The sequence below is a fragment of the Colletotrichum karsti genome (genome assembly GCF_011947395.1).
Source record: "Colletotrichum karsti strain CkLH20 chromosome Unknown Scaffold28, whole genome shotgun sequence".
Classification (NCBI taxonomy): Eukaryota; Fungi; Ascomycota; class Sordariomycetes; order Glomerellales; family Glomerellaceae; genus Colletotrichum; species Colletotrichum karsti.
In genome coordinates, this window is record NW_024065928.1 from 67,738 (window position 1) to 95,047 (window position 27,310).

General features: G+C 54.2%; 5 protein-coding genes across 5 annotated transcripts; 3 read left to right on the plus strand and 2 right to left on the minus strand.

Moving 5' to 3' along the window:
• Positions 1 to 7,764: 7,764 nt before the first annotated feature.
• On the plus strand, positions 7,765 to 8,976 carry CkaCkLH20_08381 (serine threonine-protein phosphatase pp1; the record flags this gene model as incomplete). Its single annotated transcript, XM_038891096.1, has 4 exons — positions 7,765 to 7,944; positions 8,010 to 8,444; positions 8,521 to 8,820; positions 8,878 to 8,976. 4 exons carry the CDS (start codon positions 7,765 to 7,767, stop codon positions 8,974 to 8,976), a joined length of 1,014 nt encoding a protein of 337 aa, XP_038743470.1.
• Positions 8,977 to 10,349: 1,373 nt separating this feature from the next.
• Positions 10,350 to 11,268, minus strand: CkaCkLH20_08382 (selT/selW/selH selenoprotein domain-containing protein; the record flags this gene model as incomplete). The annotated part of the gene is made up of 2 exons (XM_038891097.1): positions 10,350 to 10,943; positions 11,170 to 11,268. The coding sequence occupies 2 exons, from the start codon at positions 11,266 to 11,268 to the stop codon at positions 10,350 to 10,352; spliced, it is 693 nt and encodes a 230-aa protein (XP_038743471.1).
• Positions 11,269 to 14,268: 3,000 nt separating this feature from the next.
• CkaCkLH20_08383 (uncharacterized protein) lies at positions 14,269 to 14,959 on the minus strand (the record flags this gene model as incomplete). The annotated part of the gene is made up of 2 exons (XM_038891098.1): positions 14,269 to 14,389; positions 14,484 to 14,959. The coding sequence occupies 2 exons, from the start codon at positions 14,957 to 14,959 to the stop codon at positions 14,269 to 14,271; spliced, it is 597 nt and encodes a 198-aa protein (XP_038743472.1).
• Positions 14,960 to 17,273: 2,314 nt separating this feature from the next.
• Positions 17,274 to 21,402, plus strand: CkaCkLH20_08384 (eukaryotic translation initiation factor 3 subunit A; the record flags this gene model as incomplete). Its single annotated transcript, XM_038891099.1, has 3 exons — positions 17,274 to 17,300; positions 18,115 to 18,378; positions 18,427 to 21,402. The coding sequence occupies 3 exons, from the start codon at positions 17,274 to 17,276 to the stop codon at positions 21,400 to 21,402; spliced, it is 3,267 nt and encodes a 1,088-aa protein (XP_038743473.1).
• A 3,695-nt stretch (positions 21,403 to 25,097) lies between these two features.
• Positions 25,098 to 27,149, plus strand: CkaCkLH20_08385 (WSC domain-containing protein; the record flags this gene model as incomplete). Its single annotated transcript, XM_038891100.1, has 1 exon — positions 25,098 to 27,149. The coding sequence occupies one exon, from the start codon at positions 25,098 to 25,100 to the stop codon at positions 27,147 to 27,149; it is 2,052 nt and encodes a 683-aa protein (XP_038743474.1).
• Between the last annotated feature and the right edge of the window lie 161 nt (positions 27,150 to 27,310).

The window sequence follows — 27,310 nt, forward strand, 5'->3', positions numbered from 1 at the left end:
GCAATTTTCCCTTTTACCTCGCCACCCGTTGCGGACGGGAGAGCGACTGTACGCGCGTAACGAACTTGTGTTTTTACGAAATTGTACTTGTATACCTAACTTTTTATTTTCTCTTTTCCCCCGACACGGCACGATCGACACTTTTCTCCACGAGACGAACTGCTCTCATGAACAGACCCCCGACCCCTTTTACTACACTTTAACTACCCACGCGTGACTATAGCTTCGTCTTGAGCTTTTTTACGTTCTAGTGCTTCCTCTTCTCTTTTTCCTCGGGGCGTCTAAGAAATGGGCGGGGAAACTTTTTTTTTTACGTCGGGACTGGGTCCGTTTTGTTTATGCCAGACAAAGATCACCGCATTACACTACCAACACACACGGCAACAAGAGACGCAGACACACACACAAATTCCGATCATGGCTCGATGGGCGTTTTCTTTTATTGCTTTTGGGGGCGGCGAAGGGATATTCGATTTGAGGGGGGTTAAAGGATTTGTGTGTTTTTTTCTCTCCCCCTCTGACTAACCATGGAACACCACGAGCGAAGACTCTGGTTTGTTTATTGCGCGTCTCCTTTTTTTAGTAGTCAACTATTTTTCCATTCTTCTTTTTCCCTCCAAAACTTGACTTTTTGGTGTGCTTCGACGACCTTTTCTTGACGTGTTCTTGAGTGGGGTGGGCTCTGGATATGAGATGATACGCGACATATAGTTGATGTGAAAAGAAAAGACACCTTGTCAATATTCGTCTCTCTCATCTGTTTGTTCACCTTTATCGCCAGTGACCTCAAATCTGTAGTCGATACTCAGGTCTCGAGTCTCGAGTATGGGGGCAGGCTGCTAAGCTGAGGGGCTCTCTCGGCATATGTCTTCCAACGGTTGGATGCGGAGGACCATCCGTCGGGCTCTATGGGAAATCCACGTTCGAGGTGCTCCGCGGTCCTGCCTGCCGGAGGCGGCTTGACCGGGTTGACAACTTCACATACTTACATACCGTAAAGGTGATCAATCAGATGGTGACTTTGAGAGGGACGAATGAAGCATATATGCGGTAGCACGGCCAAAAGTTCCCCAACGATGAAAAGAGCCTCATTCGACGTGTCGTCACGCACCTGGCCAATGTGAAGTCCCTGCATGAAAAGTCCAACTTGCTGAAGAAAGACGCAGGGACTCTCGCCTTGCCCACAAGCCGAAAGAAGCCTATTACGAGCCTGATCTTTCTGACTAAGAATACCCGGCGGTGAGTTGACTCGTGAGGCTGTGAATAGCTACGGCCGACGAATCAGGAGACGCGGAAGCGCAAAGTCAATTGGGAGGACTCGATCAGCTGAGCAAGCATGGCGCAACAATGCTTTCAACGGGAAGTTGAGTTTTTATGGAGGGGCATGTCTGCCTGGGCATACTCCGATATGGAGGGGGGGAAAGGGACGAAGAGGGTGGGAGCACTAAGGATGCGTTGCCACGTCGCTATATGTGTCGTGGGGGGAAGGGCAAAAAAAGGCACAACGGGTGAGTTGAGGTAGGGAAGTGACGGCCTAGAGTTGGAGGATGTTGAGTGTGGGATGGGACGTCGCGGGGCAGTCATGTGATGTGTTACCCGAAAAGATGGGGGATTGGCGTCTCTACGATGTTGGAGAATTCGAATGAGACCACCGCAAATGCGAATGCCTGCTTTCTGCGCCGTCAGACCCGGATCTCATTGGGCAAATCGGGGACGAGGCGGTCTAGTGGGGTGTCTGTCCCAGCAGATATCAGACTCCGCCCGATCTCCATGTTCAGCTTCAATTGGACAGCGACATCACAACGCCTAAGGGCTGCCTAGTCTATCGCCCTCTAGGGGTGGCTCCCATAAAAAAGCCTAGGGTAGCTCCTATAAAAAAGTATACTATTTAAACTTCTTTATTATTATATTAATTAAGCTAAAACTCTATATTATATATTATTTACCCTATTATTATTATTATATAGCTATTTTCCCCCCTTATATTTTATTATAACCTTTAGGATTTATTTCCCCTTTTTCTTATTAAGCCTCCCTAATAGTATTAAGGATAGTATTTCTATATAAAATATAAGCTAATATTAAGAGGTAGCTAGCTAAATAATAGTTACCCTAATAGGTATTAATTAAAAGGAATTAATATATATTTAGTAGAGTTTTATAATTTAGCTAAATAATAATATTATAAATAGTAGTCTTTTAGAGCTATATATTATAGAGAAAAAGCTAAATCAATATACTCTTAAAATAGTTAAGCCTTTAATATATTATAATACCTTTATTCTTAAAGAAGAGTTTAAAGGAGATCTTATTTTATTTAATAGTTATTTAAGGGTTATAAAAGCTATTTTTAAAGTTTTAATAGAGAGCTTAAATAGCTATTAAGGTAGAAATAATAAATATTATCTTAAAGGAGTTAAAGAAGCTTAAGAAAGAGGAATAAAAGAGGAAGTTAGTTAAGCTCTATTATTTAATAACTCTATTAAATAGAATATAAAGACTTAAGTAGATAAAGTTATTTATAACTACTTTTTAGGTAAACTATATACTTAAAGTTTGGATTTTAATAATTTACTTTTAAGTTAAATTAAGAGGGAACCTACTTATTTATAGTATTAGGAATAATACTAACTTTATTATTATATTAGGTTAGAATACTAGTTATATAGTATATAAATACGCTTTGCTTATATACCTTAGTCTATTGCCCTCTGCGTCCTTGCTCTCCTTTGTTGGCTGGTAGCGGCCCTTTCCCCTCCACTGGCATGATAGCTTTCGGATGGAGGGGTAGGCCGAGAATGACTCTCGGTGCCGGCCGCGGGGCAGAGTCAGGTATTAGTGAGCGAACAAGCAACTGACTGAGTACAGCCAGGAAGCTTGGAAGCTGCGCTGCACGACATGATCCTGACGCATTTCCCATACATGCTGTACGTTGTCCGTCGATGCAGGCTGACTGACAGGCAGACATACGCATGCTGGGCTGGGCGACTGACGTAGTCGGCCTCAATCTTCTGTGGCCGACGCCTCCGCTCCGCCGTGGATGCCATTCCGCGTTTACATGGCGGTGTCTGTCGTCGCCAATGCCGTTCCGAGTCGGTCGTGCGGTAGAATCCGATCTGATCGCGTCCACCTTTCTCCTGAGTGCGAAGGGATGGGACGTCCCGTGCGACGTGAAGGATCAGGTGAAGTATTTGTAATGTAGCGAGGTCGAGTCCTCCATCTGACTGGTAGATTGAAGCTTGATTCTCGGGCGATGACTCTCGTCCACCAAATGCCCGTGCCAATCGTCGCCTTGACCGCTTCAAGTCTTGGTCGCCCAAACCTTGACTGCTGTGGCTGTTGCAGGGAAGCCGCCATCAGCCTTGGTCGGTAGCCAGGTGCTAAAGTAGGGCTCCGGACGAGAGAGCGAATAGGCGCCGAGCCGGTGAACCGGAAATGGTGGGTTGGCCTATCTGAGCCGGTCGATGGGCCCGTCCGATCAACAAAAATCCTGCTTGGTGTGCTTGATAGTTGAAAGAGGACCAGCTTAGCCAGTCTGCATACCGAAGGATTTGCTCCGAGTTGTTGTTTCAGTGAAAAGGCTTGCGTGAAGTCGGGGCATCGGCTTCCTGACAAGAGCGTCTGACGCGTCTCTTGCAGCTGCAGTGTGGGTAGCAGCATGTCGCCAAAGTTCATTTCATGAAGTCATGATCACAGCCGTAGTAGGTTTTTGTTTTCTTTTCTTGCGACTCCATCTCTCTTTCGCCTTGGATTAGGTTGTCTGTTGGGAAAATGCGGAAGCTGGAGACGGGTGCGCGGGTGAATGAAGAAAAAGGAAAAGGGTGTCTTGCATCGAGAGGGCTTGCGTTGATTCAGCTGATCTGCTGGATGATAGGTCGTCCCTCGAAGATGGCCGTGCCACGCGGGGAGACTAGGAGGTTTCTTCTTCTTGGCGTCTGCTCAAGTGCGAGGTCGAAGAATCAACGGAGGATTCGGGTGCTGGTGTGGCTGAGTGCGAGAGATGCGCCGCCTATATTGCTCGTAGCCGACTGGGAGTTGTCGTGACGAATGCATGGTTTCTGTTGCGAGCTTCAGAGACGCAAGGTTCCCTGGAAAATGGCTTCGTTGTGAGACACGCCGTTATACGAATGCCATTTTCTTCAGCCATTGAAATTGAGGCGCATATGACAAGAATTCCTCTGATCGCGTTCGGTCAGTAAGGTTAACTATGGGGTGGTAACTTTTGGTTGGCATATCGAGGAAGCCCTCAGATGAATGCGGTATTGAGAGTCTCGGAGAATGTCTCTGTCAGGCGGTGAGCAGGCGATGGCGACGGCGACAGAGAGGATTTTCCGGAGACCGATTCGAGGTCGGACCCTGATGATCATTCTGTTATAGTTGAGGGATGACACTCGGGATCTGGTCGCGGACAGAGACGAGGTAGGGAAACGCCGAGCAGGGACGGCATGGATGGTGTTGGTTGGAGTGTAGTCGGACGGCGGCGAGCAGCCGTGCTATTGGGGAGAAGATCTGTTTGGAGAAGGTTGATCGCTGCTGGTCCTCGGTCTCGTTCGATGATATGGGCGTAAGGAGGTGTCGCAAAGGTTGCGACACATGTAATGCCGGATGTTATTAAAAACAAGGCTGAAGTAGGTGTGAGAAACAAAATGAATATCGGCGTTTATTGTTGTTTCCAAGTTGGTTTCCCTTATTTCGAGCATAAGGTAGGTGCTGCGAAGCAAACTGTGGACAATGAGGGAGCGTACCTAGTAGACGGAAGGAAGGAAGTTCCCATGGCTGCTTCCTACACGGTCAGTGCCAAGGTGTATGAGGGTAAAGCTTAAGGACCCCGGCTGAGCGCCTTCGCAAGCCACAGATACCTATGTATCGAATGGGCAGTATCAAGCAAGCAGGGAACGGAAGACAGAGCACTTGACACGAAGCCAGTTCAGGTTGCTTGAGAACAATTCTCTTTCCACTGTGGGTTGTTGACATTTGATGCATCAAGTCAAATGCTCAAAACCCATCTCGGACAAACACCACCTCAGGCATATCTCGCACAACACGACCCGTATATCAACAGGGCTTCGATTTGGGCAAAAACCTCATCTTAAACTCTCAGCCCAACCACATGAGTACCACGAATTGATGTCTAACCACCTAGGCAGGGAGACGGAAACGGGAAATGGCAGAGAATCATGCTCATGGACCTGGGACGGGATATCATGAAGAGAAAGTGGGACTCGGACGGAAGTGAAGGAACTTGAAGGGGGAGGCTGAGTTCATCGGGATAGGGTGGTACGCTAGCGACGACTTGCTGGGAACGCGGGAGACAAGTTTAGCAACATTTCCGGCGAGAGAGCACCCTGCCACTGCCACTACCGCTGCCACCTGGTTTGGGGTGTTCCATTGTCACCCACGTCGGGTCCACGGGCAGTCCAGGTCAGTCGCCCTACAGACGGGAGTAAGGTAAGCTTTCAGGCTCTCTGAGGTCCCCTGTGACCCCTGGCAATCGACCCAGTGGTTGACCCCGGCTGCTGGAACGTGGAACAGATGAAATGCCATCCATGGATGATGGATGGTGGTGTTTTCCATTGTATCTATTTGGAGATCGGTTCGGCGTGCTGTGTGTGACCAGCTCCACTGAGGCGACATGTTTCTAAACTGCCCTGAAGACTGCCTGCGATCGTGTTAGTGCTCAGATGAGCACGACAAGTTATTGGAGACGGATAGATATGTATGGCCCCTACATGATTAATCCATTATGTCTAGAGATATTCGGTTGACGGGTAACTTCTATTCTCTGGAAGTAGGTAGGTAAGGACGGGAAGCTGTTTCAAAAAAACAAAAAGGCACGGGTATGGCAAGGCATAGAAGGTATTCGTCAGAGGCCTGGGAAGGCGCGATCAAGAAGGAACACCCCGCCGGTGCTACCCACGCCTGGGTCGCGCTTTCCCATTCCTCCCGTTGATGAGAAACGTGCCTGCCCGACCTGATGCTTGCTATCCGTAAGGTGACTGGCTTACGATCTGGGGAGGCGCGCTGAGAAACGGGAAACGGGAGGCGCTTGCTGATGCTGATGCGCCATCACACATTACACACCGCTGCACACCACCACACATTGTTGGCCGCCCGCGGAACATCCTCACGAGCCGTGTCTGGAAACCTTACATAAACACCATCTGTCAGCGACGCGCGCTCATGTTTACATACCTAGGTACGGTAGAAACACAGCACGCAACAGGTTCGCCGTCACCGCACCGGGACAGAAGAGAGGGGAGGAGGGCAGCACCCTTTATGATAGCCCGGCCACTGAGAAGTCATGTCGGGCCATAAGGTAGCTTGTTGCACGTATTCGTAGCAATACCTAGGTAAGGTAGGTACGGATAGCAATTAGGTAGGTAGCGGTAGGGAAAAGGGAAGAGGAAAAAAAAAAAGTCTCGACCACTGATTGACCCCAATTTTTCTTCCTTCCAGATCTCCCTTCCTAAATTTTCTTCGGTCCTCTCTCCTTCACCATCCCTGACATTTTCCCGGTCCACGCTCTTCTTACCCTTGGTCTCCAGAGAAACCTTCGACCTCCATTGCTCATTTTGCATCCCAAATTTTGCCGTCCACCAACGGCGAAACAAGTGAATCGTGACCGTCATTCCAAAATCCCTCCCAGGTTTATTATTTTTTTTATTCCGTCTTTTGACTGCTTCTCTCTCCCTCTCTCTGCCTGACCGAACTACCGCTGTCAACAGAAGCTCGAGTCCATAATACCTGCACAATCAGCATCCGGCGATCGCATAGTGCCCATAGCACTATCCCTCTTTAACAAACTACCCCCTGCAGTACGAAGCCGCCCCCCTCATACCCAGCGCAGTACTCGCGCACCTCAGAGGAAAGAGCGATCCACGTCCACTCTCCCGTCTCCTCCTCCTACCCGCTGCTGCTTCTGCTGCCGCGCTGCCACTGCCACTGCCACCCACTGCCTGTGCCTGAGCCTGAGCCTGCCTTCGCCTTCCACGTCCTTTCCGACCGAGCTGCCCGCCGCCCAACACAAAACACGAAAATCCTCCCTCAAACCCACCCTCATCTTTCCCTCCCCCAAAAGCCTCTTTTTTCCCCCGCGAGGCCACCTTTTCACCCAACGGCGACGACACGTCTGATCAAGACGACAACGCGAAATAGAGACCTTCATCTCTCGAGCATACTCAACAAAACGACGAATATTCATTCCAACGACTACCAACACCGCTGACCACGGCTTTCGCGGCTCCTGCTGAAACAAGCGAAGCTATCAACAGCGACGGCCCTACTAAGCGGCGAATCCCCCCATATTCAGGCGAACTCGATCCCCCCAACGGGACGACGAAAATTTTCTCATCGACGACGGTACACTCTACCACACGATAGACCTCTGCGCAGATTGCTCATCAATCCGCCTGTCCGTCGCAGCCATCTCTCCGACAGGAAGAAAGGCCACCCAAGAGCTGAGATCACTTCGCCGTAAGTCTTTTCGCCCCGTACCTTCCACATTTCCCCTCTCGAGCCTTCTCACCACATTGCCCGCCATTTCTCGGCGCCTCGCATCCAGCCCTCGGCCAACGCTCATTTCATCGCGTAACATACTAATTTGACCCTGCCGGCACAGTCACGAGAAGTGCATCATCCCTGTAATCCGGGCACCTTTGGTCTACGGGCGCAGAAAAAAAAAGCACACACCTGGTACCCTTGCTTACAGCAAACGCGAATCATCCCCTCGGTATCAGCGGGCCATCTGGCTGGTGAGGATAAAAGATGGCGGACCAACACGAGGTCGACCTTGACTCGATAATCGACCGTCTCCTCGAGGTTCGAGGAAGCCGTCCCGGCAAGCAGGTCCAGCTCCTCGAGGCTGAGATCCGCTACTTGTGCACCAAGGCTCGCGAGATTTTCATTTCACAGCCTATTCTTTTGGAGCTTGAGGCCCCCATCAAGGTAAGCAGCCGCTCGGCTCGCAGCAGCTTTTTTTCTGCATCTGTCGCTTTGTTTTTCCCGAGTAGCACAGACCTGCTGACGCCCGACCCCTCATTCAGATCTGCGGCGATATCCACGGACAATATTACGACTTGCTGCGTCTCTTCGAGTACGGCGGTTTCCCTCCCGAGGCCAACTACCTGTTCCTTGGTGACTACGTGGACCGTGGCAAGCAGTCCCTCGAGACTATTTGCCTGCTTCTCGCCTACAAGATCAAGTACCCCGAGAACTTCTTCATTCTCCGCGGCAACCACGAGTGCGCCTCCATCAACCGTATCTATGGCTTCTACGATGAGTGCAAGCGTAGATACAACATCAAGCTGTGGAAGACCTTCACCGACTGCTTCAACTGCCTTCCGATCGCCGCTATCATCGACGAGAAGATTTTCACTATGCACGGTGGCCTCAGCCCTGATCTGAACTCCATGGAGCAGATTCGCCGCGTTATGCGACCCACTGACGTATGTGCCTTTCTTCCCGAGCCAAGCCTTGGCCGCTCGTTCGATATACTCAGATCATTGACATGCTATCTTGCAGATCCCCGACTGCGGTCTTCTTTGCGACCTCTTGTGGTCCGACCCTGACAAGGATATTACCGGCTGGAGCGAAAACGACAGAGGTGTCTCCTTCACCTTCGGTCCGGACGTTGTGTCCCGCTTCTTGCAGAAGCACGATATGGACCTGATCTGCCGTGCCCATCAGGTTGTCGAGGACGGCTACGAATTCTTCTCCAAGCGCCAACTTGTTACTCTGTTCAGCGCACCCAACTACTGTGGAGAGTTTGACAATGCTGGCGCCATGATGAGTGTCGACGAGAGCTTACTCTGCTCGTTCCAGGTCAGTGTTGTTGGATTCAACTGACCTGCACAGATTGCTGACGTTTGGCCAAAACAGATTCTGAAACCCGCTGAGAAGAAACAAAAGTACGTCCCCGGTGGTCTCGGAGGCAACAGCCGACCAGTCACATCTCCCTGGAAGTCCGCTTCCAAGTGATATCAAGAGTTTATTCCAACATGCGTCTTTTAGGTTCGGCCGTCGTTAATTGCCTCCTCGCCCATCTCGACCGTACGACTTCTTCGCCCATCGACGCGGCTCATCCCCGCACCTTCCGTCCTCCCGCTCTCTGGGCCCCTCCGGGGTCTTCCTCCGTCAACTCTTCAACCTGTCCGAGTCTTCCCGAGTCCACCCACCCAAATACAATCCGCGCAACTGTTCACGATTACGGCTGTCTGGTAGCTGAAGATAAACACACAAAAACACTGGAATTTGCAATCGTTTCCACACCAGCTCACGTGTCGCTGTGCGAGCCCCGACGGATGTTAACTGTCCGGGGCCTCTTAATTTGTGACTGCGCGCAATATGGCAGGCAGGAGACGCAATGTCGGCGTTTGGCCTTGTCAACCACACTGTTGAAACTGCGTTGGCTCGCCATTTCCCTAGATGACTACGTGCCATCTGGCACGGGTCGCCTTCCCACTGGCGAACGTGACATTGATCCTTCGCTTGTGTTCGCGACTCCAGATACTCGTCCCCAAGCTTTGAGACGCAGCCGTGTCTCAGTCCACCTCGTCTTGGCTCATTGTAAGACTGCGTTTCGGTCTCGATCGCTAAGGTCGTGTTCGCGGGGTTGGCATGTCACTTTTGTGGAGGACGACGGGGGAGGCACTGCATCGGCCGGGCGACAGTGCCAACATTTGTTGTCAGGCGGTGGTTTTTCTTCTGTTACTTGTACTTTTTTCCTCCTGATCTCTATTCTCTGTTTCGGTGGGAGGTACCTGGTCTGCTAGCGGGGGGGTGCAGAAACCGAGACTCCGTCCAGGGCAGCGCCTCTCGGCACCATCTTTGGAATGAGGGGTCTGGCGTTCTGACCCAGGTTGACGGTCTTTTTCTGTACACAAAGCATTTGCGTGGATCGTTCGACCCGGCGTGGTCAGGTCTTCGTCGATGCTGCGGGATAGGATGCCACAGCGGCTTATCAATGCAACAGGGGGCCTTGGCTTTCGACTTTTATTTTTATTTCTTCTAGTGGTTGACGTATTGGTATAGGTATAGTTGAAGTGAATTCGTACCGGGACTCGGTGTGTACCGTCAGCATGGATCCTCAGCATGGATCCTCTCGTGTAATCAAACCACGGCGACCCAAGTGCCGTTCCCGTCATGATCATGTCAGGTCCAACTTGCTAGTGCGAGAACCCGCATTCCGGAAGCTCTCTTGTCCCCTGATCGAGAATCACCCTCGCAACGATGATGGAGAGAAACAGTATGGGCAGAAGTCGTCCCGTTTCGCAAGACCTCACACAGGGCGAGGTGGGATCCCGTAGCCATTGCCAAACCCGCGTCGAGAAAGGCCCAACCTTCGTCCATCCTCACGCGCAGTCCTCGCAAACCTCCTTCTTGTCTCCCGCCGCCGCCGCCTCCTTCTCTTGAGCTCCGGGTCTCTGGCCGGCGGGCGATATTTCCGCCCTGCCCTGCTGTCCCTTGTTGGCGCCCGCGGCGGCTATCGCGGCCCGCGCCGCGTCGTCGAAGGGGCTCTTCTCTTCCGTCGTGCTCGGCTCGTCCTTCTTCTGTGCGTTGGCCGGGTGCTTCTTGAGCTGGGAGGTGATTCCTGCCGCGGAGGGGAGGTTGTCCGCGAAGGTGTCGTTAGTCTTGTCTTCGGACATTGTTGCTGCTGCTGCTGCTGCTGCTTGTGTTGGTGTCCCTGTAGTAGGGGCCTTGCCGTGTTTGCGGTCGACGTGGCCCAGGTCTCTGTTGGGCTCGATGACGTCCCGCAGGCGGCGCTTGAGCTCCTTGGTCTCGGGGAAGCCGCCCTCGGCCTTGCGGTCCCAGAGGATCGTGGAGGTGGTGGTCGTCGCGCCCTCGGGGAGGTGGGTTAGGGTGACGGTGAAGGTGCCGCCTGTGGAGGGCTGGAGGGCGACTTCGCCGATGGAGGTTGAGAAGGTCGAGAGGAGTTCCTGGGCGAACTGGGGACGGAGGAGTGGTTGTTAGTTTCTTGGATCGTAAGGTGTGGTAAGGTCGGGTGATGATAACTTGGTACGGTGGTGATTTGGAAGCGTCAGGGTGAGAATGGGAATAATGTGAGGTTAAGGGACGGAGTAGACGTGATGAGGGATGAGGTCATTCGGCGAGGGCTGTGTTGCGCGAAGGAGCCGGGCTGGGTTGCTGCTGCTGCCCGGGGAGGCGACTTACATATGCTGCGCGGAGCATCCACTTACACTGGGTGCAGAACTGGATGGCTACGCGGGGGAGGGGGAAGGGTGCTGACTGCGACGGCGCGGCTTCTGCCATCTTGTAGGGCGGCTTTCGAAGATGACAGCAAGGAATGGTAGGATGCGACTCTGTATTTTCTTCGGTGCTATGCTTTGCTCTTCTTCTTCACGGGTGCCTGCGAGTCTCGATGCTTCGGTTCGCGATCGACCACAAGAGGTTGGTTCGCGGGTGCGGGGGAGTCTCCTCCAAACGGTCTAGATATCGAACGTCTAAAGAGTGGCTGGCCTCGTCTACCCGATGAATGCTCTCGAAATCGATAATCTCGCAGATCGGGTTCAACCGTTCGGGTGGCTCGGTAGGACCCAGCTTAGGGTGAGTGTGATATCTCGCGAAGCAAGGAAAACCAAGGCGGGCTGTTGGAACGGGTTCATCCTGCGTCATCGGGCGGGCGGCTTCTGCCCCGGGAAGAGGGGCCCCAGTCGGATGAGGGGTGAGGGTGCCCGGGTTGGACGCCACAATTGTTCCGCGGGCCCCCCATTTTAGGACGACCGAGGGAGCTGTGGCCATGCTCTGCGCAGAGCTTGGGCCTGGTGCAAAAGCCACGGCAGAAGGCTTGCAGCTGACAAAGAAAAGAAGTGGCCGGCGCCGGCGGAGGGTAAAATTGGGAAACCACCTCACTCCATTTGCATTTTCGGTTTGGGGGTGGAGGTATTTAACCCCGACATAAGCATAATGGGGCACCCGGGGGAAATCGGTTAAGTGCGTGACAAACAAACCAACAGCACGAGCAACCACACCAACCAAGCCTGCAAGCCTGACAGAAAACGGGCAAAATCGCTGTGGGTGTCGGGAGTGCGTGTGTTCTCGTCCCCTCCTCCCTCACGCCAACCAACAAGCGACACAACGTCTTGAGCAAAGCAACCGGAAAACCTCATATCGTGAGAGAGTGAGAGGGAGAGAGAAGAGCTTGTGGCAGGAGGTGGCTCCGACCTCCACCTTCGACGCCGTGCAGGAAAAGACCCGGCAGGAATTCAGGTACCGGTGGAGTCTCGATGTAACGCGACGTCGCGCGGCGATTGATTGGGAGAGAGATGGACCGGCAGCACTGAGCAGCAGCAGCAGCACTACCACAGGCTACAGCTGCCTGCCGTACGCAGTAAAGCGCCTATGGACCGCCGAAGCTGTCGGCTTGGACAGCGGGAGACTGACGGGAATTGAATCAAGTTGTGGGTTTTCCATTTGTTTGGTGTTGGGAGTGGAGAAAGGGATGCAGTCGACCTTCCTCTTCTTACCGAAAGCAAGGCTGTATCCGGATTATTCGCAAAGCTTGAGAGTCGCAGCGAATTCGAGAAAAAAGGGGAAGATTGATTGAATCCATCGGAAAATACAAAAAAGAGGCCAATAGCGTGTGGCTTGCCAACCCGTCCGCAAGCAAGATGAGGTGAACAGGGCCCCTAACTCCTAAGGTGGTTGTACCCGAAGTGTGTACCTCATATGTGTGTGCACCTCGACCACCACCCCGGGCGAAATTGAAATGAACAATGGGGAAACACCCCTCTGACCGTTCTTCCCCCCCGAAATCCCAAATCCCAGCCAGTAGCACCGCATTATCGCAGCCGCGTCCCTCACTTCTTCTTCACTCCTGCTCCTGCAAGGCAGGTCCGTCCGCAGTGTTTCGTCGAGCCTTACCGCAGATGGATTTGTTGTAATACATGGATAAATAAAAAAGTCTTGCGCCCCCCTTGCTAGCCACCTTAGCTAAGGTACTTTACCTGCTGTAGAAAAAAAAGGGACGCTGCATATGTCTCAGATGCCCTCACCTGAGAAATCTCGCACAAAAACAGAGAAGAGGCTCCATCAGCCGCCCCCCGAAACCGAAAGCTTGTCCGGTCTCTCGTTGGCGTATGTTCTTGCTTCTTCGGCGCCGGCGTGGCCTGATGTCTCGTCATTGGGCCGTCCGTCCTTCCCACTCCCCAGGCCTTCGGGACCAAACCCCCCGTTTTGCTGTTGCTGTGCCGTTCATTGAATCCTGAAGGCGGTCGGCGGTCGCTGACCGATGTGGTTCAATGTCCCGTCCAGTCCTGATCCTCTCTCTCTTAACCCCCCGGTCCCGCCAATGCGGCCATTGGTTGGCGGAAATGACCTGATATGGAACCACAACAGATGCGAGTGATTTCGTGGCTCCGAGGGCGCGCGACGCACCTATGCTGAGGGTTTCTGTGGCGTGCCCTTCTCCAAAGTGAGGCTGTGATACCATACCCGCGTACGGAGGCTGAAGCTCGCATCTGTCGTAACAGCCCAAGTGCATCGTCAACCTACACACCATCAAGTCGAAACAGTAATGCGAAGAGTCTGGGGAGACAAGGCGTTGATGGATTGAAGCTATTCACACACTAGGTGCGGGATATAGTGGGAATAAAGGGTAGCAGACAGACCCAGAGAAGGAAAAAAAGAGTACAGGACATCAAGAGAATTATTACATGCTGAAGAGCCGTCCGCCAATAAGCCCTGCCTCCCCGACAACCATCTCCTCTCTCCCCAATGGCAACAGAATAGGAAACATAGAAGCATTATCGTAGCGGGGGCCATTGCCTCTTTTCCTCTCTCATCTCGACTCGCCTCGCCTCCTCCCGTCCCCCTACACGCCGAAGCTCCTGCGTTCCCAGATATTACTGACCCGTAATCGCTGTCGTCCGTTCTGATTGACTGTTGATCCATCGAAAGGTAGACAAAGGATCCTGTCTTTTCGTTGACAAATGTCCGACCACTTTGTCGTATGATCCCAATCCTGGGGAACGTGTTTCGTTTTCGTTTCCTCTTCGACTCCGCGCTAGTCTAGGACTCTTGATGGTTTCCGATGATTCCACGACCGCGATAAAAACAAACAACATCGTCTCTTCTCGGTTCTTCGTGGGGTGGGGATTTGCTCGCTGTTTCCGGGAGGTTTGTGCTGCATTGCCCGATGGCCCTCGGGGGGTTGGTATTCCACGCGTAAAACAAAAATGACTATCCGATCGGAGCATCTCGATGATTCCGATTAAACGACATCGCTACCCACGTACGTCCGTTAAATTTTTTTTACATCACCAAACAGCATCCGCCGCTTTGTTGTGGTGCGTAGGGGTCTTCGCCGCGGGGGACAGCGCCCCAAACCGACGGGACCATGTAATCCCTCGTGCTGTTGCAGTAGGCAATGATGCTGAAAGATGAATTAGTCACGATTCCCCTTAATGCTGATGATGAATTGCATCCGCCGAACCCTTCGACGACGCGTTGTTTGATGATAAACCTACCTCTTAGAAGCATTGCTAACGGGGATGCGTTCCCTCTCGAGATCTTCGCGCAGGCGGTTGTTCAGTTCCGTTAACCGTCGCAGCTTGAGGTCGGCCATTGACTGCTTGTTCTTCTTGATCTGCGACGGGTCGCCGACATCGCGAGAGGTGTACTGAGGCATGGTTGTCGCGGATCGGGGGGCTGGAGCCTTTGACGAGGAAGGGACTGATGACGACGAGGCAACAGGTTCGGCGGCGGCGGCAGTAGCAGCTGACGTCGAAGGGGTAGCAGAAACTGGTTGTCGTCGGGACGGTTCGTCGTCGGAACGATGGCTGGCGTCCTGGTCCTGCCGTTGGCGAGACGTAGAAGACTCGGCTGTTGAAGGGACAGCGACGGTGGCTGAGGCTGAGGCGACAGCAGTTGATGAGGTTGGAGGATGGGCGGTAGAGGAGGCGGTGGTGGTGTTGTGAGAAGAACGTTCCTGGTGAGCGAGCATATCGTGTCAGTTTGATTAGAGTTTCCCTCCTTTGACTCCGCTTTGGCGGTGGTTGCCGCGTTTTCCCACCACCCCGTGGAACGAGCGTCTTCGTTCGGGGCGGGAGAAGGGGGGAATAAATGGACGAGGAGACGGGGGGCGAAAACTCACCTGTGCAATGCCGCGGGGGCAGATGGAGGAGGAGGAGGAGAAAGAGGAGGAGGGATTGAGAGAGAATGATCAAGGCCGGTTTCGATCGAAGCGAATCGACAAAGGAAAGAGCGTCGGGGGTGGAATGGGATTGGATTGGATTTGGGTGGTTGATTACGGGTGTCCAAGTCTTGGGTACGGGGGACGAGGAGGTAAGGTAAGGTGCAGTGAGGTAGGATGGTTGCTCGGATAGAGGATTTGGATTTTTGGGAAAGCAAAGCAGCGAAAAGGCAAAGGAGAGGACGGACGGACGCTGGACTGGACGTGGACGTGGACGGGACGGGGGAGGAGAAAGAGAAAGTGTCAGGTCTGGTCGTGCTTGGTTAAAGGGTAAGGTCCAGGTAGCCTCCTCTTTCTCTGTGTCTTCTCGCTTCCAATTCTTTTGGTGGTAGGGGGGAACGAGACTGGGGACTGTCCAGGTACTACGGTAGGTGGACTGGGAGAGAAAGGGACGGGAATTGGGATTGCACCTGCGTCGACGGGTCCAGTACGGGAGGTGAGGTGAGGTGAGGTACCTTACCTGCCCGGGCCAGGGTGGGCACCTCCTGCTGGGATTGGATTGGATTGCGGAGCCTGGAAAGGTCCCCCTAGGCCTAACATGAAAGGAAAGGGCTAGGACGGTAAGGTTACCTTGCGCTAGGACCACCTGGTGCACAATTGAAGCAAGCACCGCTCCGTACCGCGCGCTGAAGCGAGACGAAACGGACAGTTGACAGCTGGCAATGTCTGTCAGGAATCCACCATGTGCCTCAGTTCCGGTTCCATTGCTGCGCAGTCGCAGTGCAGATGCCCCCCTCCGAGATGAGGTGCAGTGAGAAGGTGCTCGCACCTCAGACGACCCGGACCAGGGTGGATGATGTACATTGGTCAGGTAAGGTACCTCTTTTTTTTTCAATTCAAGCCAGCGGGGGTCGCTGTTCTCTCACATTTTCCCTCCTCCCAGCCCAGCGATGGACGCGGCACGGACCCGTCTGGTCTTGACCCAGGTCTGGCGGGATTGGCTGGAAATTGGCCGGAGCGGGCAATCTCACAAAATTGGGTTTCCGCCTAGCAGGCCGGCACCCCGTTTACCACCCTCTCATCGCGTACAAGCATCACGAGACGCGACATTTCACCCAACAGATACGTCGCATTGGACGCCGCCGTCTTGATGACGGCGCAGACGAACCACAACGCCATACAACTAACTCATCATCATCTGTGGCGAACTCTCATGTTTGACATACGTACTACCTGGATCAACGATACCAAGACCCGGCATCGAGATCAGACTTTGACTCTGCACTGCCGACTTAACTGAATCTATATCCATCTTGCGGCCCTATGCCGACGGCTCGTCTGGCTGCCGAACCCAACTTATGCCCTCGCCCGTCTGTCAGGACACGAGGGGTTCGCAGCGCAGAGTCTCAATGGGCATCAATGATGATTCGCATCGAGACGTCCGATGGAACTCAACCGGACTGCTTTCGGCCGCCCTCTCAACCTTTGCGTCCAACAAAGACAAAGGACTGGGGAGTGCCGAGGGCCCAGCTGAAAGGACAAGCTCGTGGAAACTTGGTACAGAGATGGCGCAATCCTCTATATTGGGAACATGCATATCAAATATGATGCCCAGCTCCAATCTGTATCGGTCCTTTTCCTCATCGTGTCATTTTTGGCCGTCTGGGGAACCAAGATTGCACCGTTTCCCCGAAGTGCACTTTTGCCCCCTGTTCGGACAACGACAATCATCGAATACGATTTCACGGGCGCGGCACCCGGCTCACCACCAAGAAGTTAGAACAGAGATGTGTGAAGTCAACCATTAAACTCGGAAGGCGCGTGAGTGTGGGGGGGAGGGACGGGAATAAGCCGTTCTCCATGACGTTGTAGCCATTTGAGTTCGTTGGATCAAAAAACTGACAAGGCTGGTGGTAAAACGGGCTGTGATCGCGGAGCATGTCCATCAAGTGGGAGCTAAGGTTCGAGCAAGATGGCGCTATCTAGACATCTAGACGCAGAACTCACTCGAATTGGAGAGCTCCCAACTTTCTCTTCGGGGACCTCGTCTGCTCCGTTACTGGACGATCAATCCAACCTCACTTTGGCGTTGCATCATCAATTCACTATTTCACTTTTATCAAAAATGGGGCAAAGTTTGCCCTTCACCATGGTAGGTAGGTAATGTAAGCTGCTGACAGCCTCGGCTGACATAATCTCCAATACTACGCGATCCTTCGGAAACAAGACAAGCGTTCCGACTCCCGAGAGCATCATTTCATCCTGTCCAAGAAGGAAGTGAAATGCTGGTGGGCCATACCATGCATGGTGTTGATGCTTTTAGTGAACGACGGACGCCATGCCAGTTTTGCCAATCCGATGAGATGTTCTGACTCCGCCTAGGTATGTCGGCCAGCAGTCACCAGTTGCCTCCCGTTGTGAAGACACCACCTATCAGCCCCAGATCCACTCGACGGATTGATTCAGGTTGTCGGTAATGTTCTTCGCTGGTTATGAGTTATTATGTAGTAACTCAAATTTCTCAAGAAAAGAATTCAGTGCGAAAAAAGAATTCACAGTGTTGTTGTGTCAATTCCAGTTGGAGCACCAAAATATTCAAGTGGTAAGTAGGTAGCCTCGGCTGACATAATCTTTAGCCAACACGTGACGTTTCGAAGAAACGCACGGACTGAAAGATTGGCAGAGGCAAGAGCCCCTCAGAACTCGGTAGGGGCCACACACGAAATTTGAAAATTCCTCTCAGCGAATGCGACCTCCAGCCAACGCAGCAGCCCGCCAAATCCTCCTCGCTCGCGACACGGCATCAACAACTACACGTACTCTACATAAAATACCTGCAGAGGAAGGAAGGCCAAAATGGTGAGTCCTGCCCATCCATGTTCCAACACGGTCGCTGCGTGAAATATCATTTTGCGCTACCCCTCTTCCGCTTCTTGCTAGCATGGGCAAAATACTGACGATGACAGCCTCCTCCGCCGCACCAAAAACCCGAGAATGTGCTCAAGAGGGCGCACGAGCTGATCGGGGTCAAGCAGACCCCGGCCGCGCTCACCCTCTTGCACGAGCACATCACATCGAAGAGGTCCCGAAATGTCCCTATCGCCTCCCTCGAGCCGGTTATGATCCTGCTCGTCGAGCTCTCAGTCGAGTTGAAGAAGGGAAAGCTTGCGAAGGATGCCCTCTACCAGTACAAGAATATTAGCCAAAACACCAACGTCGGCACGATCGAGGTATGTCATATGATGGATATTGGGTGCGCCGTAGCTGACAGATTATAGTTGGTGCTCAAGAAATTTATCGAACTCGCGGCGGAGAAGGTCACCGCGGCCCAACAGAAGGCCGATGAGGTCCAGTCATCGATCGACGCGACGACCTCGACATCAAACATTGACGACTTGGAGGCGACCGAGACCCCCGAGAGCATTTTACTCGCGACCGTCTCCGGCGAGCAGTCCCGAGACAGAACCGACCGTGCCATCGTCACCCCTTGGCTCAAGTTCCTCTGGGAGGCCTACCGTACCGTCCTCGACATCCTCCGCAACAATGCTCGCCTCGAGGTCCTCTACCAGAGCACGGCCATGCAGGCTTTCGACTTCTGCCTGAAGTACACCAGAAAGACCGAGTTCCGCAGACTCTGCGAGTTGCTCCGCAACCATGTTCAGACCGCGGCCAAGTACTCCGCGCAGATGCACGCCATCAACTTGAGCGACCCCGACACTCTGCAGCGCCACCTGGAGACCCGTTTCCAGCAGTTGAACGTTGCCGTCGAGCTCGAGCTGTGGCAGGAGGCTTTCCGCTCTGTTGAGGATATCCACACCCTCCTCAACCTCAGCAAGCGCCCTCCCAAGAACATCATGATGGCCAACTACTACGAGAAGCTTACCCGTATTTTCCTCGTCGGCGAGAACTACCTCTTCCACGCCGCTGCTTGGTCCAGATACTACACTCTCCTGCGCCAGTCTGCCGCTATGGTTGCCACTGGTCAGAGCAAGAAGGCCGACAACCCGCCCGCCACCGAGGCTGATCTTCAGAAGGCCGCCTCTTTCGTGCTGCTGTCCGCCTTGGCCATCCCCGTCATTAGCACCACTCGCTCCCGCGGTGCCATGGTCGATTTCGACGAGTCGCGGAAGAACAAGAACGCCCGCCTTACCCACCTGCTGGGCATGTCTCAAGCTCCTACCCGTGCTGGCCTGTTCCGCGACGCTCTCGCCAAGCAGCTGTTGAAGCGCGCTCGCCCTGAGATCCGCGACCTCTACAACATCCTTGAGGTCGACTTCCACCCCCTCTCTATCTGCCAGAAGATCTCCCCCATTCTTACCAAGATTGGCGCCGACGCTGAGATGGAGAAGTACATCCTGCCCCTTCAGCAGGTCATCCTCACCAGACTGTTCCAGCAGCTGTCGCAAGTGTACGAGACCGTCGACCTCAGCTTCGTTGAGAAGCTGGCCGAGTTCCCCGAGCCCTTCCAGGTTACTCGTGGTACTATCGAGAAGTTCATCATGAACGGTAACAAGAAGGGTGACCTGGCCATCCGCATGGACCACGCCACTGGCGTTCTCAGCTTCGACAACGACGTCTTCTCTTCTGCCAAGGCTGCTCACGCTGGCTCCTCTGCTGGTTCCGCCGAGGCCGATGGCAGCTCCGTCCAGCGCCTTCAGAGCACTCCTTCCGAGATTGTCCGCTCTCAACTCACCCGTCTCGTCAAGTCGCTGCACACCACTTGCTTCTACGTCGACTCTAGCTACACCCAGTCTCTTGTGACTGCCAGGGAAGCCGCTCTGGCTCGGGCCCGCGCTGGCGCTGAGCAGGAGCACCATGCCATTCTTGCGAGAAAGGAGGTTATCCAGAAGCGCAAGGAGGAAGCTTCTGAAGCCCAGGCTCGGAAGGAGAGAGAGAACGCTCGCCAGAAGCGCCTCCGTGAGCAGTTGCTTCAGGAAGCCGAGGACAAGCGTCTCGCTGCCGAGCAGAAGGAGCGTGAAGAGAAGCGAATGAAGGCCGAGCGTGACCGCGTCCGCAAGGAGGAACTCAAGAAGCAGATTGCTGACCTCAAGATTGGTCCCAAGGTTATTGACCTGGACCTTGACAACCTTGACAACCTCGACTCCAGCGCTATTCACGCCATCAAGTTGGAGCAGCTCAAGCGCGAGAAGAACGATGTCAACGAGAAGCTCCGCATCGTCTGGAAGCGCATGGATCACTTGGAGCGTGCTTTCCGCCAGGAGGAGGCCAAGAAGCTGGGCGACGACTACAAGAAGCAGGTCGAGAAGGACCGCGCGACTTACGAAGCCGTCAAGAAGCAAACTCTCAAGGAGGCTGAGGAGAAGCACAAGGAAGCCGTTGAGCTGAAGCACCGCCTCACCCGCCTGATGCCCGAGTACGAGTCCTTCCGCTCCAACCTTCACGAGCGCCGCCGCGACGAGTTCGAGAAGCGTCGCAGAGATGCCGAGAGAGAGCTGGAGAAGCAGATCGCTGCTCGCAAGAAGGAGTACCGCGAGCGCAAGCTGCGGGAGAAGCGCGAGCGCGAGGAGAAGGAGAGAGCACTTCGCGAGGCCGAGGAGCGCGCCGCCCGCGAGAAGGAAGAACAGGAGAGACGTGCCGAGGCCAAGAGAGCCGAGATGCAGCGCCTCAAGGACCAGCGCGAGAAGGAGCGCCAGGAGGGTCTCGAGAAGGCTGCTCTCCAGGCGAGACGCGAAGAGGAGGCCCTGGCTCGTCGCAAGGCCGAGAGAGAGTCCGCAAGCAGAGCTCCTCCGTCCCGCGTGCCCGAGCGCGGCGCCGAGCCTTCGGGCGAGGGCCGTCGCCCGCTCAACCTTCCCGGAGCCGGCAAGTGGCGCGAGCGCGAAGCCGCCAAGTCTTCTGGTCCCGCGGACTCGGCACCCCCGGCCCGCGCTCCTCCCCCGGAGCGTTCCGAGCGTGCTGAGCGTCCCGAGCGTGCTGAGCGCCCTGAGCGCGTCGAGCGCACCGAGCGTGCCGACTCCGGCGACCGCCCGAGTGGCCCGCCTCGTCTCAACCTGGCTGGCAACAAGCCCAGCTGGCGCGAGCGTGAGGCCGCCAAGGCTGCCGCTGGCGGTGGCGACAGCAGTTCCGCGCCTCCTCCCTCCCGCACCGCCTCCGGTGGTGCACCCCTCAACCGGGAGGGACGGAACGAGAACGGTCGCCCCGGACCTGATCGCACCGGCTCGCCTGCTACGGAGCAGCTCAAGCCGTCGGGAGGAGCGGGCAAGTGGGTGCCCCGGCACCTCCGGGACAAGGCTTAAATCGAAGCCATGGGTATGCATTGGCGTTGGGTTGTTTTAAAAAGGACGATGTAATCTAGAGCTCCTGAGGAAGTCTCTTTCCATTGTGCGGGGGACTAGAATGTTACCGTTAGCCGTTAATCGTTGGTCAGATGAGTGAAATGTGACAATGATTAATGAATGACGTTTGGCATGGTTCGATTCCAACGGCTGGATTTGACTTCTTGGCATCTTCAATCATTCATTCATTCTTATTCACCGATCCCGTTTGCATATCCAGAGTTGATTGATACTGAATTTTCTGTGTACAGCGAGGTGTTCGAATCGCATAGTCTAGAGATTCTACGACCTTGGCAATGGCTGAACCGCACAATGCCAGCCGCCTTGGCAACAGAGCCTCAGGACGTTGTCAGGCCAGCGGCCTAGATTTGTGCGGCATGGCATCATTCGATGGTTCAGCGGGGGACCCTCGCGATCTCCCCGGATCTTCTCCCGTTCAGGGGTAAAACTGCAACGATACTGCAAGCCTCATCCACAAAAGATCGGAGAATTTGAGGAGAACCGATCAAGCCCGCTTGACTTCAGCCGTCTCCCTATATAGATATCGAGTTCTGTGGTTCAGACCGCCGTAAGCAACGAGGCTACAGGTGTGGAGGTTTTTGGAGGTCGTTGCCGCGCGGTATCGTTGGAAAGGGGAACCGCCAAAGGGGAAACGGAAGCCACGAAAGCCATGAAAGCCAAGATGCGGTTGTGGTGCCGTGAGCCGACAAATGGTCTGAAGCAGCGAGGGCAGTCTAGCAATTCTTTGGAATCACGTGTGTGGCGCCGGTGAGGTACCCAGATCTGTCGAAACCATCTTGCTGGGTCCTCAGTCTCTGGGCTGGTTGAATCTTCTGCTGAGTTGTTCCCTCTACTGACGGACGGTCGGACTTCAGCAACTTCCCTAGCTCGAGGGCTCGCTAGCGGTGGTTCTTTTCAGGTGCGCATTGTTGTGGTTCTGTTGGCTTTGGGCTGGCGCCGTCGACGGGTGGTGGGGGCGCAGCAGCTTTGCTTCCCGAGTCTTTGTCGGGTTGGTGTTATGTTGGCTGTTGAATGCAAGAATGACTTCTGCAGTTCGGATGGCATGTTTGAATGGGATGACAGTCTGCGGGCTCAGAGGCGTCTGATGCTGCAGGTCGGCTCGGATGCATTGACAGTATGTTTGGCCGGAAGGATCGAGCCTCGTTCGAGTTGCTCTGAACAGGTGACGCGGCTCCTAGTGATTGACGGTTCTTCTTGGCATCTTGAGATCCGAGATTCCACATTCGAGAAGTTGTTGTTAGTTGTAGACTGTGGGAGCCGCTTGGAGCAGTGATCGGCAACAACAATGACATGGTGCCTCTCGCCGCACGCGAACCAAAGTAACTGACATTGACCTGATTCAGATGGTTCGGGAGAATTCATGGACTTCCTGAATCATGCTGCGGTGACCGACAAAGAAGAGGATGTGTCGTTGATGGTGCCAAATTGGTTCGACTTAACTGTCAAACGAAGTCAAGCTTATGCTTAAGGTTGTTGTTCACAAGCTTACGGTTAAGGTTGATTCTCAAAATGTCTTCTCGGATTCAGTTGCCGTGTCTCGGATGCCAAGCTTGCGAGGCCCGGTTCCTATCTTCTCGTAGGCGATACGGCCGTGCATTGAGGGTCCAGCGATGCTCAGCTGCAGTCGAGAGGTCTGTGTCTAGGAATATGGCGGGTGTTGACTGGTCTGACAACTCGACAGCAGTGAATGCTTCCAAAAGCTACCGATCTTTTGGGTGGAAGCGCCTCGTTCCGAACCATGGATCTTCGGAGATCTTTGTTGCTGGTAGCTGTAAGGTTTCGACCCGCGAACATGGTGTTCGCACGGACATCATGAAGATCGTGATCTTGGAAGAAGCATACAAGGTTCGCGGAGAGAATATCTCTTGTGCGGGCATTTCTCGTCACCCGATTCATGTATTCGACCATGCCCTTGTTGCTTATCAGCTGAAGCATCGCAGATGATGCAGTAATCTACAGTCTGCCCAGGCGATTGAATATACGAGAACTTGCTTTTGAAGCCGCGCTGTTTCTCGAGATGTTGCTGGGGTTCGATGAATGGCAGGGCCAGGGACCCGGGGTCGCGATCAATAATGCAACCCAAGCTGCATTGTGCGTAGCTGCAAGTCTCAGCCCCAGGCCAATGTTGACAGGCTGACCGTGCAAAAGCGCGCCTGATCAATGCAAAGCTGATGCGATGCTGGGTTCGCAGCAAGTGAAGGCCGCGGCACCGGTTGGAAATTAGGGTGACGTTGTAGCTCCAAGCCATCCCGGTCCGAGTCAACGCAGTGCGGTCTCTGTCAGATGTCCCTTTGTGCTAAGAACAAAACGACGGATCGGTCGAGTAGTGAGTGGTGTTGTTGGTCTGGGGAAGACGTTTCTCCTGGTCACAGAACGACAAAGATATTCTTGGCGAAACGTATTTCCCCTGATTCAGAACGGGACGAAGACTTCAAAGACGATGCGTGCGTCTGTGGCTTACAGGTAATCGAGCAAGGAGATTTCGGGAAATTGGACCTGACGGCATCAACAGTCAGAACCTCCCCACAAGAGTCTAGAGCATCTATGAAAGGCTCTAAATGGAAGAAGCAGCAGCTTTAGGTACTCACTGACCCTGGTAGAATTACGACTTAAACTGGAAGTCTAGACGGGAAAGTCAGGTCTAATGCAGGTACGAGCTCTAAGACCCCCCTGTTGGTGATAGACCAGGGTAAACTGAGCTTAACCCCGGCTGCGCCAATGGGACTGAGCGTTTTCTATATGGTGGGGAACTGCCTCTTGCCTCAAGGGGCAACTTCCCGGTCCACAGAGTACCTCCCTGTTGTTAGGTTTTGTTTCCTTCCATTCTCACAACTCTTCGTGTGTTTGGAACCAAGACCCTTGTACTTTTGACCGTCATCCGCCGACTGCCGCCATCCAGAAAAGGCCTGGCCGTCATACTTCAGTCGCTCTGCTACACCTATTCTGGCTTGGCTCCCTTGCTCGGACGGTTGAACTTAACCTTTCTGCGTCTGTCCGTCCTAAAATGATAGGCACTTCTGCACGACCACATCTTGGTCCTGCTTCTTGACCAGAAGAAGCATAGGACTCGCCATACGACTCTGCAAAGACCAACGCCAACACAAGTGAGGGCGCGCCGGTTACTCCCCTTCATACTTTGTGTCTATCGTCCTGGCGCGATGGCGCCCAGCTTTCGCTTTGCCAACTAGACTCTAGTCCAACTGCTCCTACCATCAGTGCCACGATGTGGCCGCTTCTTGCCGATTCATCCGTGATGACAGGCCAACATTCGAACCACAACTCAGCGTACATTGTACGTCGAGGAGTAAGCGCGCTCTTTCGTTCTATCCTTGGATATCGCGCTAACACTCTAGTCGTGGCGTTCTCCCCGTTCGACCTGGCACTACTCGAACTTCGGCCGCTACGCGCATCTCCCGTTCCCCTGACTGCTGCCGCGCCGAGACACCATCATGAGGTTTTCGATATGATCAAATTTCACTATATATTGAGGGCTTCGATGCCTCTCATCCTGGTCTTACTTCCCTCTCATCATCACACACAACCCTCTCCGGGATCACCACCACATTCGTTTCTTCTGCATTTCGCAAAAGATCTGTCCAGTCTTTCTTTACCAACCAGCCATTCACTCGCTTACAATGGCTCCTCTCTTTAAAGCCCTCGCCGCTCTCGCGGCCGCCTCTCTCTTTACTCAGGTCACCGCGACCGGTGTTGAGTTGCCGCCATGCCTCAGCACTTTCCAGCCTTTCGTTTCCTCCGGCTGCTACGCCGACAAGGGTACCAAGGGCGAAGATGCTCTTGACTTCCGCTCCTCCATCGACCAGAAGACGACCACCGCCGAGTCTTGCGCCGCTGAGTGCAAGGGTAACGGTTACCGCTACGCCGGCCTCACCTACTACGGTGTCTGCTACTGCAGTGCTACTATCAACAGCCCCAAGCTCGACGACTCCGCCTGCACTTACGAGTGCCAGGGTAACCAGACTGAAACCTGTGGAGGCCCAGGTGCCTTCTCCGTCTGGGCTGATACCACTTTCCCGACTGCCAACGGCGATGTCATCAAATCCTACCAGTCCATCGGCTGCTGGACCGACGAGACCGGTCACGGACGCACCGTTGGCGAGCCCCAGAAGATCTCCGCCGACACCATGACTCCCTCCAACTGTATCGCCACCTGCGCCGCTCAAGGATACCCCTTCGCCGGTGTTGAATTCGGCCAGGAGTGCTACTGCGGCGTAGTCATCGGCAACTACTCTGTGTCTACCACGGCCGACAAGTGCGCAACACCCTGCAAGGGCGACTCGACCCAGACCTGTGGTGGTGCCGGAACTGTTGAGATCTATGCTTCCCAGCAGCTGCTGTCTCTTGAGCCCTGCGGCTACGTCCCACCTGCCAACTCGCCCTCGTCTTCCGTCCCCGTGACGATCCCGGTCTCTTCGCCTTCCGTCGAGTCGTCTACGGTTCCCGCAATCGTCACGATCACCCCCGTCACTTCCGACCCACCTCCTCCCCCGGCCACTTCGTCTTCCAGCTCCATCTCTACGGACTCGCCTCCTCCTCCGGTCACCACTTCCGCCACTATCTCTTCGGACTCGCCCCCTCCTCCGGTTACCTCGTCTTCCAGCACTTCCACCACCATCTCCTCGCCGGCGCCGCCTCCTCCGGCTACTTCGTCGACCAGCACCTCCATCACCCCCAAGGTTGTCACGCCGCCCACAACTTCAACCACTTCCACCACCTCCTCCAAGGTCACCTCGCAGTCTCCTCCTCCTCCTCCCACGACCACCTCCAAGGTTCCTACCACCCAGGCTCCTCCTCCGCCTGCCACCACTCCCAAGCCTACTCCTAGCACCACCGCCCCGGCTATGTGCACCACCACTATTGTCACCCCCGCCACTTGCGAGTACGGCTGTGGTAAGTGGTGCAACAAGAACCTCCCTGAGTTTGACGACCAGGAAAGCTGCAGCAAGGCCAGCAACCGCTGCCACCTCCAGCTCAACGCTTGCTACAAGAACGCTGGTTTCCCCAACTCTGCCGCCTGCGTCGACTTCAAGGCTTGGTGCAAGGACGTTGCTAGCTACTGCTCCAGCTCCTGCTCCGGAAAGAAGGGTTCTTGCGGCAAGAAGGACTGCTTCCAGAAGAAGGTCCCCAAGGGATACAAGCCCGGAACTACTTCAGTTTCCACCTTCGCCTGCCCCACGAAGCCGACTTCAACCTCCACCCCAGTCAGCGTTGTTCCCCCTCCTCCCACCGGTCTCTGCAAGCAGCCCACGAGCCGCATGTACGGCTACGGACCTGGCAACCCCGTTGGTGGCATCGAGCTTCCCATCGTCACTTGCAACGATCTCAAGGAGGAGTTCCAGGCCGGTAACCAATTCAAGCTCTACATCGAGTCCGAATCCAAGCAATGCAAGGGCTACGGCAAGGGCAATGTCCCCAACGCTTGCGCCGACGCTTGCCAGGAGCAGTACTCCGAGTGCCAGAGCACTTACGTCCAGGGTTGCAAGGCTTACAACAACCGCCGCAGCGGTGGTGCCTACTCTTCTGCTCCCGAGATCGCTAAGCGCTTCTTCTTCGCAGACAACTACAACGCCGCCAACAACAAGTGCAAGGCCCAGCTGTCAGACTGCTTGTCCGAGAACAAGAACGTTCTCAGCCAGAGCAAGTGTGGCTCCTTCGGTACTGGCTACTAAGTTCCGCTTCGGTAACCATCTCGCCAACCACATTGGCAACATCTTGGGGACGCAAAGATCCATAGACGGGGAGTTCTTGATTTGGAGTCCGCATGGCTGCCTTCTTACGCTCTTTAGACAGCTCAAAAAGCTTTACCTCTTATAACTGCTAGACATTACAC